General features: G+C 39.3%; 2 protein-coding genes across 3 annotated transcripts; one reads left to right on the top strand and one right to left on the bottom strand.

Annotated features, from left to right (window-relative positions):
• Positions 1 to 336: 336 nt before the first annotated feature.
• LOC102705318 (vacuolar protein sorting-associated protein 55 homolog) lies at positions 337 to 2,571 on the top strand. Its single transcript, XM_006648005.3, has 5 exons — positions 337 to 515; positions 1,372 to 1,503; positions 1,596 to 1,635; positions 1,729 to 1,813; positions 2,142 to 2,571. Exons 2-5 carry the CDS (start codon positions 1,408 to 1,410, stop codon positions 2,335 to 2,337), a joined length of 417 nt encoding a protein of 138 aa, XP_006648068.1. The 5' UTR covers positions 337 to 515; positions 1,372 to 1,407; the 3' UTR covers positions 2,338 to 2,571.
• A 736-nt stretch (positions 2,572 to 3,307) lies between these two features.
• LOC102705047 (putative clathrin assembly protein At5g35200) lies at positions 3,308 to 8,529 on the bottom strand. 2 transcript variants are annotated; one of them, XM_006648004.3, is made up of 16 exons: positions 8,266 to 8,529; positions 7,391 to 7,505; positions 7,063 to 7,132; positions 6,858 to 6,955; positions 6,455 to 6,596; positions 6,275 to 6,375; positions 5,695 to 5,778; positions 5,545 to 5,595; positions 5,393 to 5,458; positions 5,239 to 5,304; positions 5,005 to 5,085; positions 4,840 to 4,917; positions 4,564 to 4,722; positions 4,402 to 4,477; positions 4,181 to 4,293; positions 3,308 to 4,086 (listed from the first exon to the last, which is right to left on the bottom strand). In XM_006648004.3, exons 2-16 carry the CDS (start codon positions 7,481 to 7,483, stop codon positions 3,694 to 3,696), a joined length of 1,671 nt encoding a protein of 556 aa, XP_006648067.1. In that variant the 5' UTR covers positions 7,484 to 7,505; positions 8,266 to 8,529; the 3' UTR covers positions 3,308 to 3,693. The 2 variants fall into 2 exon arrangements, with proteins under 2 accessions (XP_006648067.1, XP_015688907.1); XM_015833421.2 differs by lacking the exon at positions 8,266 to 8,529 and adding an exon at positions 7,697 to 7,757.
• Between the last annotated feature and the right edge of the window lie 3,341 nt (positions 8,530 to 11,870).

Below are 11,870 nucleotides of genomic sequence, written 5' to 3'. Positions count from 1 at the left end.
AAAACTAATCTTTGATTAAAAAACTCTAAAATTAATTTTAAATTTAAAGTTAAAAAGTTAACTTTTAACTTAAATATAAGCGAAAAGATCGTGGGCTAGCTAACCCCTTCCGGTGAAGATAGTTGACGTGTAGCCGGTGAAGACGACGCAAGATGCCTCCTCCTCTAAGCAGCTAGATTGGATTGGGACGCAGAAATACTTAAAATCCAAATCGAATTATAAGTATACTTACCAGATTCATCGAAGCAGTATCATACTCGGGTAATTAGCCAGCTAATCACACAAATTATTCTCGAGTAATCAATCAATTAATTACCTTTGGCTGCCGCTGGGCCGTCCACCGCACCACCACCACCAAGGCACCAACCCTTCCAATCCAACTCGCCCCTCCCCTGCGGCGCCGGGAATTCCTCGCGCCTCGCCCTCCACCGCGCCCACTCGACGGCCCTCCCGTCTCTCGTCTCCGCGCGCGGCGGCGGCGGCAGCCTCGGGCCCTTCCCCGGGACGCGGCGACTGTACGCATCCGCCTCCAGCCCAAACCCAACCCTCCCTTCTTCCTCTCTGCCTTGTCTAGCTACTATTACTTCAATGATTGGTCCGGCTGGTTCGTAATCAGATCTGAATCTCTGATCGAATCGCCAAATTGGATAGCCGGGGTGACGATTGACGAATCATGGCCACCTAGGTTGCGTAGGAGGAATCGCGATCGTAGCTTCCGCATGGTTCAGTGTGTTCATTAGCAAATCAGCTGTTCTGTTACTTATCTAGCGAGTGAATTATCTAGGAAGCTCACATTTATGAGCAATTTTTTTTCTAGAAGTTCTCTTTGCCGGGCCAGATTCGTGCCGATCACAACTCACACGCTTGTGAGCGTTTGCGGTTTGCTCTGTGTGTTCATTTTCCTTCACATGCTGTTTTAGTTATATTCGAGTCCTGCGATCATGTGTGGGTCGAAAAGAGTTGCCAATTCATATGTTAAAGGCAAACTGAAAATGGGGGCTGGTTTCTGGTACTGGTTCTTAGGCAACCTGAGAACATTATTGCGCTGTACTCTACAAGACTACAACCATATTGTTGTGATTCAGCCTCTATTTTCTATCTTATTTGACTCGATTCTTTATCTGGGAAATTTGTTCGATTAGAATCACATGCTTGTACTTTTAGTTGGGGAGCTAGCAATTCATTAGTTAAAAGAGCATACTTCTGCACAACTGTTTTTGTGATAAATTCTCTCTCTGACGAAATGCTTCCCATTGTATTCGAGGTGGTTTCCAGTGGCAATGTTTGAGTAATACTCCATGTATTATTGATAGTATATTTATTATTTCACTTCAAAACAGCACATATCTTATTTACTTTTTCCTATTACAGAAACTGAATTAGAACTGAAGCGAAGGAAACGAAACGATGGCGCTCTCACGTAGTATGAGAACATGTTTGCACAGTGGGAGACTTGCGCTTCTTGCAGTATTGGTTTCGGGTGGAATTGTATTGCAGATTCTGGTAAGCATAGAAGTTTATTATCTCCGCACCAACTTATTATTATTTCTATCTTTTCTGATTATTAACTAAATCTATATGACTATCATCTTCAGGCCTGTGCTCTGTATAACAACTGGTGGCCAATGTTAACAGGTTAGAAAATTGTATTTACATCAACAACATTTGTTCTTTTTTGTAAAAAAATATTTTCATGGAATTTATAAGTGTCAATGTCATTCTCTGCAGTTCTCATGTATCTCATACTACCAATGCCCCTCATATTTTTTCTGGGTTCCAATAGCCCTTCGATGATGTCTAATGATGGAGATGCGTAAGTGATAATCCCTCCTTACTGGTTTTCTTTGCTATTTCATTTTTGTCTTTCCTTACTACCTTCACTCAGGCTATTCACTCAGGCTATTAGTAGTTATCTATTAATAAAATTATTAAGAAACATTCTAAATTTAGAGATTCTGCATTCTTTAATGACTCGGTTATATTGTGGAATCTGTGTGATCCATCTACTCTATTGGTTAAGTAATACTATAGGCATGAGTAACCATATGACTATTGACTTTAGCATGCACATCTTATTGTTAAGGGAGGGGTCTACTTAAAAATCCTCTTCCTTGTTTCACACTGATCTGATTCCACTGCAGTTGGGTGAATTTCACAAAATTCTTGACGGGTGCATCAATAGTGGGGAGCATCGCCATCCCGTCGATCCTGAAGCATGCCGGTGTCATTGGATGGGGGGCACTCACGATGGAGCTATCTTCTTTCCTGGTCTTTGGCGTCGCGATCTTGTGGCTCATTCAAATGAACGGCGAGGATGAATACAGCAGCGTGTTCTGATCGGTACGTCCCCCTTGCTCGCGATTGGTACTACTACCTTACCGAGCAGCTGCGAAACTTCTGTACAGATACTGTCGAAGTGCTGGCTCTATTCCCATTCAGTAGTGTGACCCTACGTGTTCAGATTTACATGTACAAATTTGTAACTTCGCTGTGCGATTATGGTCTCCCGTTGATTTTGAGTTGGATTATGAATTGGTTCTGTGAAATTGTCAATATGGGAAGCTGGGTAAACATTAGCTAGTCTCCATTTACTGTAGCTTGACACTTCCCTGTCCGCTCCGGCACGGAAGTCTCGATCTCCCCCTCGAATCGGCGTGCCGTGCACGGACCATGCCGGCTGAAAAAAAATAGTTACAGACTGAAGAACAAACAAAAAGGAAAAAAAGAAAAAAAAATGTAACATGTGATTGTGATGGTGAGCTCCTCCAAAAAAAAGTTTTCTTATGTTCGCCTGCAATTTTATATAACGAAAAGAAAAATAGTTATCTTCAGAAGTTGAGAGATCAGTCATTCTGAGATATGAACCAGACGAAGCTATCCTGTTCTGTTCTGACGCATTCTGATGTCTGAACCGAACCTATCATGTTCTGCACCGAGGCCCTCTTTTGAAACAACGGACAGGATAAACGTAGAAATCGAAGTAACATGTTCTTCTAATCCTGCAGGAATTGAAAACACAGAAAATAGAAATAGTAGCATTTGGTTGCACCACGGTATAACTTGGAGCAAAAAATAGTTTTCAAGGGGGTCTAGCTAGGGGTGTAAGTGGACCAGCCCGTGAGCCCACTTATAGGTTACCCGCTCAATTAGTCTATAAACGGGTTAGCGGACGGACCCACCTACACCCTTAGGTCTAGCATCTTGCTTATTTTCCTATAAAATTGGACATAGAAAATTGAATCACGGTATAACTCTTCCTAGGAATCAAGGGGGTGTATACAAAAAAAATCCTTAGGAAATTGAATCTTCCAAAAAAAAAAACATTCGCCAATCTTCGAATTCAAAAGAGCCCCGAATTTTGTTTGCTGGAACAGGCAGTTCTCGCGACCAATTATCGCAAACCACGAACACCACAAATGTTCGTTTACATCTATATTTCACGAACTGTTGCAGTTGTCACACTTGATTCCAATGTCCCAGCCTTTACAAAGCACAACTGCACATAAAAAATTAAAAACAGAGCCCTCTCAGTCGGCAAAGAGCCGGAAAAAAACTTCCAACGGCTATGCTCATCTTGATACTATACAGGGCCCTTTATACTGATCTAATGCTCCTAAAACCACATTCAGTAAATGACAAAAAAAAAGAAGTAGAAAACAAAGCTGCCAAAAAAGCAGCAGATGTTGTTGCGTTCTACATCATCCCTGTCCCTGAGTATGTGTAGGCATTGCCGGCATGGAGCTGCATCCCCGGACCATACGGATGAACACTGGCAGGCATGTGTGGACTTGCAAACGGATTGGAAGAAGCTGCTTGCTGCTGACCATATGGCTGCCTTGCCATCATCATCATCATCTGCTGCTGCTGGAGCATGAAGGCTTGCTGCTGCGCCATGGCGGCCATCTGCACGTTGATGGGTGGCGCGATGGCGTTCGAGGCGTAGAACGGGTTCTGCGTTGGCTGCTGCTGCATCATTGGGCCAGTTCCTGGGGCTGCCTCCCATGGGTTGTAGCTTGCATTCTGCTGCGCTTGTCGGTGCGCCTCGTTGTATAGGCTGTCAAGGGTGAGCAAGTCCAGCCCACCCGCCTGTTGAAGTTAAGTGGCAGGTTAAACGTTTAGTGTGATTTCAGAGGATTGCAGTGAAGCAAATTTAGATAAATTTTCCAGAATTTATACTCACCAGTTTGCTAGAGGTGACAGCATTGCCATTTGAACTGGGCGCATCGATGAGTGCCAGCTCCCAGCTAGTGGCCACGTTTTCGGTACTAGGAGGAGCGGCTTTAGGTGCATTCTCTGAAACAAAGAAATATTATATCAGGGAAATACATTTTAATACTTGGATCTTATTTTTTAAAAAAACTTGGTGAGAAAATAACTGAAGGACATCTGTAAGATGTTTACCTGATTCAACAATTGCTAAGGCCAAATCATTCTTTTTGTCGATTTCTGATGTGTCAGGGGTCGGTTCATCCATCCCCTACCAAGTGAAGAAGAAAATATCACGACAATTCAAAATGAGCTAACTTGCAAGTTGCAACAGTATGCGGCAACACGGAATATTACCAGCAAATCGGTTGGCTCAGGTGTGGGTGAAACTTCTTTAGCCGGCTCTGCTTCAGGTTCAGGTTCTGAAGTTGATACTGGAGGAGGCCGCGGTAGAGGAGCTGAACTTGATGATTCTTCATCCTCTGGTTGCCTCTTGTACTCTATTGCTAGTACAGCCTAAGCACATATAAAATGTCCCAAAAGAATTCCACTAAATACATGCATAATTTCTTAGCATTTAATTACAAGGAAATTACCAAGGGCCATGTGCTACTAATTATAGTAGTTCCAGACCTGATTTCTTTGGTTTATTGAAGCAAGGGGTGCATCTCTCACGTACTCCTCCATAGCTTGCAGGAATGAGGTAGGGGGCTGTATATGTTCAACAGGATACCAACGAGTTAAAATCTTATAATAAAAATAAAAACAAACGAGTAATCATGGCATTTCCAACCATACCTGTTGAATTTTTAGGAACCTCTCGCCACGCCCAATATGTATGGTTTTACACAGTTCGTAAAATTCTGAGAGTTGTCCTGCCTGTTCAAATATGAAGGAACAATTTTAGGAATGCACATATATTATGTAGTCCTCAACGCAGAATTTCTAGTGTAGAAGATATACTATTTTATTAAAGATTAATAAAATGAAAGAAACAATTATTTGGCCAACAGTAGATAAAAGAAGATTGACCTGGTTAATTGCTCTTTTGAACAAGTCAAGGGATCTAATGGCGTCATCCCTTTGCATCTCAAAGAACTGCATTGTGCAGAAGTTGTCAATGGATTAAGAGAAATGATAAAAACGTGTACAAGCTCATATTTATAAACAAGCTAGTTATCTGTACCTTGTCAACCAGATTGAGTATCGCATCGTTGATAGCTGTATGGATTCTAACACTCTCTATAGCAACCTACCAATTTACACAGAAAACAATGTCAAGGAATACCAAGATTATTCACTCTAGTGTGCTAATCAGAGATATCTGTGAGTTCTCACCATTGAAAGCGCATGCTGGATAATGATGTTATAAGATGATGACCCTTGTGGCTAAAAAAAAAAGTTAATAAGGCACCTTTAAAATGTCATGCCATCTCAGAAATATATAGATAGCAACATTCTTTTACAGAGCGAAAAATAATGAATCACCTGGCAACCAAGTAGCCGCAAAAGAAGCTGCTGCAATGCTGGCAGTTGTTCAAGTAAACCAGTCGTGTCGAGGTCTCGAGTTTTCTGTAACATATTTGTCATAAACTAAATTATAATGTAGCCCATGTACATCCTGTGCTACAGCCTACAGATTATAATTTTGATTCTTCCATGAATACAAATATAATGCAACACTAGGTTGGAAGTACTGGAAGAGATTTGGTTGTATAATGCACAAAAATTCTCTATGTAGACAGTATGGAAAATCTTCTTTTGTTTGTGTCAAACTAAACCCTCATATCAGTGGTTCATGCAGTTCTGCTTTCCAAAAAGGCCTTGTTTGCGGGAACTTCTAGAACCCACAACTTCGTCCAAGAACTCCAGCTCCCCAAAACATTGCAGGTTCTCACCCAGGCTGTGAGAATCTGTAGCTACCAAATAACTGCTTTTCAGAATCTTAAGCTTCTCCAAACATGACCTAAGCCTTCTTAAAACTGACATGTGCAACAAACAAACATTGCACACCATGGTTCACAGCAGAGGAGAAGAGAATGAATGTGATTCGCATTAGATCACTTACCGGTGGATCTGTTTCAACGTCATATGTCAGTACACGGAAACATTCTAGTCTCTCTTCTAAGTACAATGCATAATTGCGTACCCATGCAGAATAATCCCAAGCTGCACAAGCAAACAAGTTACGATAAGTTCCAATACTAAGATTACAGAAAACGGTGAAATTAAAATAAGCAGCTAGTACCTTCTGCACTAGAATCATCCTTAAAGTAGGACAAATGAAGCATATGTGTACTGGATTTTCCATAACTAATAAGCTCATCACGGAAAGTGGAATCGACTTCTCGAAGGGCACGGTGTATGACAATCAAAGTCTTCAGTGCAACCTGACAACAAAATTTCAAAAGAGAAGTCCATAGATCATAGGTACCATGTCTGTCACTTTGGTTACTTGGGTATTTGGGTATAACCCTGAAAAATGTTATTACATAAGTAGGGGCAAATAAACAAAAACCATTTGTAAAGATACTGAAATGAAAGGTGAAGAGGCATTGGTATAAATATGTAATGTTTTCAATAACTCCTCCTGAGATATAGATGCTGATATGCTAGACTCAAGGAGGCAATAGCAGAAAATGTAGGCATACCGCCCAGTTGCGCGTTTTTGAAAGACGTCTACCGAGGGCACGAATGCAGTATGCTACATCTGCTCGGGGCCTTCCAGCAGAAAGATGGTAAAAGATATCTGTAAACAGGAGAAGTACACGAAACAACCATGAGAATTAGTGTTGTCATCCTTGGGCAGAAAATCAGTGCTGTTGTTCAGACTTCAGAGAAGAACTGAATCACCACCTCTTATGTATTTCTCCTTTGCCGGATTCTCAACATGGTTTGTGGCCTTCACAATAGCAATATCCAAATCCTGTTACAAAGAGCACAAACAAAGATATTTAATCATGCCCATTCTTTTGTACTTCGAGGTACCGGTACCTCGCGGTACCAAATCATTTCTAATCGTTGGATATAATAGTGCACATAATACTTAGTTAGATCTAACGGTGAGAAACGATTTTGGTACCTCGAGGTACCGGTATCTCGAGGTATAAAAGGAAGGATAATAGTAAAACTCTTTTTTTTTTGCTGTTGAAATGAGAAGTTTGAGAATCATTATCATTGCTACCTTATAATCACTGTTTACTTTTGCTATGCTAACGGTTGTCGAGTCCTTGAGGGCTCCAACATACTTCCTGATGCTCGTGCCACCTCCGGCCATTTCTGTCACGGATGGCTCCTAGCTACAAGGGATCAACGCAACAATTACATAAATCCCTGTCGATATCATCAATTTTCGAACTTATACAGAATGATTTGTATGAAGAAGAAGATATCCAAATGGTTATAAGCATATATTCAAAGGTTCAGAGAGAAGATTAGATGAAAAAAATTCAACAAAAATAGGGCTAATAAACCAAGGAAGGCTCCTCACCAAGAACAAGCTTCTCTGCAGCAACCTAGGCAAGAAAGCATAGGAACAACCGAGAGACTAGGAGAAAGTGATCTGAGAAGAAACAGGGCGATCAGAAAGAACCATAAATAAACGGAGCAAAAGACAACAGATTTCCACCAAAATTCACGGAATCAGCCAACGTTCAGAACAGAGAGAAACGTCTCTCCAACAGCATCCTAAAAAACGGCACCAACACTAAACTCAAAACGATTCAAATTAGCTGGGTTCACCAACGGATTGAACAAACAACCCCAAAAAAGAAGGGCTGCAAAACAAAACAAGAACAAGAACAAGAACAAGAACAGTTTTTGGAGCTGCTCTGAACCAAAATCTCGTTACGAAGCTGCACAAAGAAACAAGCAAAACCAGAAACGCACTGAATTTCGCCAGAGCTTAGAATCAATCTGGCAGCACCATGTACTAGCCATTAGTCGCAATAACAAAGCGAGTTTCATCATCCAGGAAAGAAAAGTACGAAAAGCGAAAGAACTTTATCCCAAATGTATCGAACTGATCCTGCCAAACATGTTCAGAGGAGATGAACAAACCTGACGACGGAAAGGAAAAAAAGATGGCCGCCGCAGGGAAGAGGAGAGATGGCCGGCCGGCCGGCCGTTCTTGCAGAGTCGCCGGAGCTGCAAGCAAGCCAGCAGTATGCAGCTTGGTGTTCTTCTTGCTCAGAATTGAAGAGAAGAGAAGAGGTCGTGTGAGCGAGGCGAGGTAGGCGGAGGCGGAAGGAAAGCGGCGAATTCGCCGCGTGGTCACGTGCTGTTGCACACGTGTTCCCGCGCGTCAGCTTCCTCCCCTCTGACCAAAACTCCTCCTTTTCCTTCCTTCTTTAATGATAGGACATGAACACATCGCTTTCTCGCCCAATCTTTTCGACCTCTTTCTCGGTCACCAAGATTTCAGTTTTTCGCTAAATGAAAGTAATTTATAAATAAAATCTTTATATGTGTGTTTTTATTAATTTATTAGAAGCAAAAACTAAAACATACCCTACAACGGAGAAAAAAATTTAAATTTAAAACTAAAAATTCAGATTTTAACTTACAATCATCAGCAGCGGAAGGAAAGATCAGGGTGCGAGTGAAGTTCCATGGCCTGCTTTTGCTTGCCGCCATTTTTACCACTTCGATCGCACGACGACGACGGCGAAGATGAGCAAAGGGTCGCCGGCTTTGCCGCCCCTGGCAAAAAAAAAAGGCCGGGATTAGTGGTCGGGTGACCTGCATCTGACGCTCTCTCCGGTCGATCGATCGATCGAATACGCGAATCTTTTGTTCGTCGTGTTGGTGATGGCGACGCCGATCCCTCCTCCGCAAATTGGTGAGGGTTTGAGAGTTGAGTACGGTTGGAAAGTCCCATCGGGGCGGTGCATGTTCTCACGTGGTCAATTCAATTCACCATCCATGCTCTCGCGCGTTATACGAAACTTCTATTCGTTGGCAATTTGGAGCCATCTACTCTCCTGTTTGAGTTTGCTAAAATTATACTACTCTACTGTAAGATTTTTATAGACTTGTCTAAATCCATTAATTGGTGAATGTATATATGCATTGAGAAACGGAGGGAGTAGTATCGATAGATTATCCAAACTCTCTAGTTGTGAAGCGGGAAAAATAGACAACAACATTATCTATAGAATTTTTTTACATAAAAAGTTTTATTTATAAGTTTAGAAAGTACATCGGTGAAAGTTATAATCCCTTGTTAGATTTTTAATATTGATCTCCGTTCGTTTTTTAGATTATTGGATGAGCTACTTTATTATTTTTATAAACCTGCTCCTGATTTACATATTGTTTGAATTTATTTCTAAAGTTTGTATCTAATACTCAAATATAAACAGTTTTAACGGTATTTACAATGCTACTTGTTCCATCAATCACTTTCTCTTTAATTTTTCTCATTTTATCTTCATTTACCCCTCCACCCTCATTTATTAAGGATTATTATAGCTTTTTTCTCAATCATAATTCTTACTAAATAATTTAATAAATTTACATTGTAGTACGAAGGTTAAAATTCTTACATTTTGAGAAGGAGGTTATATCCTTTTTCAAAAAGTGGTTTTATATAGATATTATTTTAAAATTATATATATATAATTATATATATATATATATATTAGTTTTACAGTAGCTAGAATTTAATTAATTATGCGCTACCGACTAGTCTCATTTCACTGCAATTGCTACAATTAGATCAGTTCCTACCAACACTTTAGAATAGAGCCTACGAGTGTTTATAACGAGATATTTATTTAAATACAAATGAACATTACGGGTTTTCTAACATTTCATCCCAATCGTACTCCCTCTGTTTAAATATAAACATTTATAATTTTATAGCGCTATTTGTTCCATTAACCACTTTTAGTTCAAAATTATTACATTTTATTCCTGCCTACGTGTCAATCTCATGTATTCATCATGGGCTTTTTTATATCCTTAAAAAGTACCTTAAAAGTACATTATAACTTAAGATAATTAATTTTTTACACTGAAAAATATGGTGCACTTTTTTTCCAAAGATGATAAAAAAATAAATTTAATAAATGGATACTAAAATCTTTTTTTCTAACCTTAATATTCAGTAAACAACTAAACAATTTACAAATGATTATATGGAGTAGAGGTTGTAGTAGAATGCACGGGAGAGAATTAAACGAAGATATAATAAAGTAGTACATGACGTCTTCGCACCTACTGGCTACTGTTATACATGAACCAAAAGAGAATACAAGAAGGTCAGAAAACTCACGATAATTCCACGAGTCAAAGAAGGTGTGCGTCGTAATATATTCAGGCTGTCGGACCCGTATGACACCAATATTTTTGAAACATATGTATAACCACTCGTCCTATTCCTATTAGAAACCTACGCAGTTATTTTATTATGTTTTGATTCAGTATTGAATATACTTTAAGGATAATTTATATGTTTATATATTTGTAAAATATTCAATAAGATGCATCATCAAATGTATTAAAAAATTTATGACAGTATTCTCTCCATTTTAAATTATAAGTATTTATATAATTCAAATTATATGCCATAATATAACCATTTCTATACAGATTCCATGATTTTAATTATTTTAATAATTCCAATGCCAATCAGATGCTTACAAAGAAAAGATAATTAATTTAAATTTTTAAAAATTAATTACTGAAATGGCTGAAAACATCTACTTAGCTTATATTAAACAACACTGAAATACTTTTTAATCTTGAAGAGACGCGATGTTTTGTTAAAACGGGAGGGAGTATTACCCAGTCAAAAGTGTCCAGAAGAGTTAGGTTTATAGTTGTGAAAGTTCTGAACTTCTCCTACCCTGCAGATATATTCCGTTTTAAGTTCAACAGACAGTTTAGGCAACGAATAGATTGACCAAGGCGTTCCTGATTCTCCGACATTGACTTTTACTGGTTCGGTCACAGAAGGATTCTCCACAGAGATATGCACATAAAAGGGATCCATAGATAATAATGCTGTTTAGACCTGGAGTTTACAATTATACGGATTAGGCATAAATCCATTGTCTTTTATTGTCCACGTACCAGTAGAAGATTCGGCAGCTACTGCAGCCCCTGCTTCTTCGGGCGGAACCCCCGGCTGAGGAGTTACTCGGAAGTCTTTTCGTTTTTCGACCTTAAATTTACGGTAGATGTTAAAATTTTTTTATCGTAATTTATTTTTAGTATTTTATTTTTAGATCGACAAAAACACATGTAAAATGTTATAAATATATATCTATACTATTATATTATATAAAGAAACAACATTTTTGTCAAATTTTCGTCCGTAGTGGGCCCGTGCCAGCGCCAGGCCAACGCCCGTGCGGCATGCTTGTACCAGTGGACCGTCTGTGTTCCTCTACACTTGCATGAGCCGCAGTCAACACCACACGGCCCATCACTTGAAATTCCTATAATAATAAATAGAATTATAACAAAATAATTACTAATTATATATTTTTTAATAAAATGAATGTTTAAACGTAAATATAAAAGTTAAACGGCGCCATGTATAAAGCATGAAGAGATTATACAATATGTAATAATAAAAATATTAAATATTATTTTTTATTTCTAACTCTTTTTAGTCCCATAGGGGCAAACCGCCTTTTGGGAACAAACCTTATGGT

This window comes from Oryza brachyantha, chromosome 2 (genome assembly GCF_000231095.2).
Source record: "Oryza brachyantha chromosome 2, ObraRS2, whole genome shotgun sequence".
Taxonomy (NCBI): Eukaryota; Viridiplantae; Streptophyta; class Magnoliopsida; order Poales; family Poaceae; genus Oryza; species Oryza brachyantha.
Note: the sequence above shows the minus strand (reverse complement) of the source record. Positions and strands in the feature narration are given on the sequence as shown.

Coding starts and splice junctions, on each gene's coding strand:
- LOC102705047 (XM_006648004.3), bottom strand. CDS start 7,483: ATGGCCGGAGGTGGCACGAGCATCAGGAAGTATGTTGGAGCCCTCAAG. Junction 4,918..5,004: donor GGTTCCTAAAAATTCAACAG/GTATGGTTGGAA, acceptor GAACATATACAG/CCCCCTACCTCATTCCTGCA. Junction 4,294..4,401: donor CTTAGCAATTGTTGAATCAG/GTAAACATCTTA, acceptor TCTTTGTTTCAG/AGAATGCACCTAAAGCCGCT.
- LOC102705318 (XM_006648005.3), top strand. CDS start 1,408: ATGGCGCTCTCACGTAGTATGAGAACATGTTTGCACAGTGGGAGACTT. Junction 1,636..1,728: donor CTGGTGGCCAATGTTAACAG/GTTAGAAAATTG, acceptor CATTCTCTGCAG/TTCTCATGTATCTCATACTA. Junction 1,814..2,141: donor ATGTCTAATGATGGAGATGC/GTAAGTGATAAT, acceptor ATTCCACTGCAG/TTGGGTGAATTTCACAAAAT.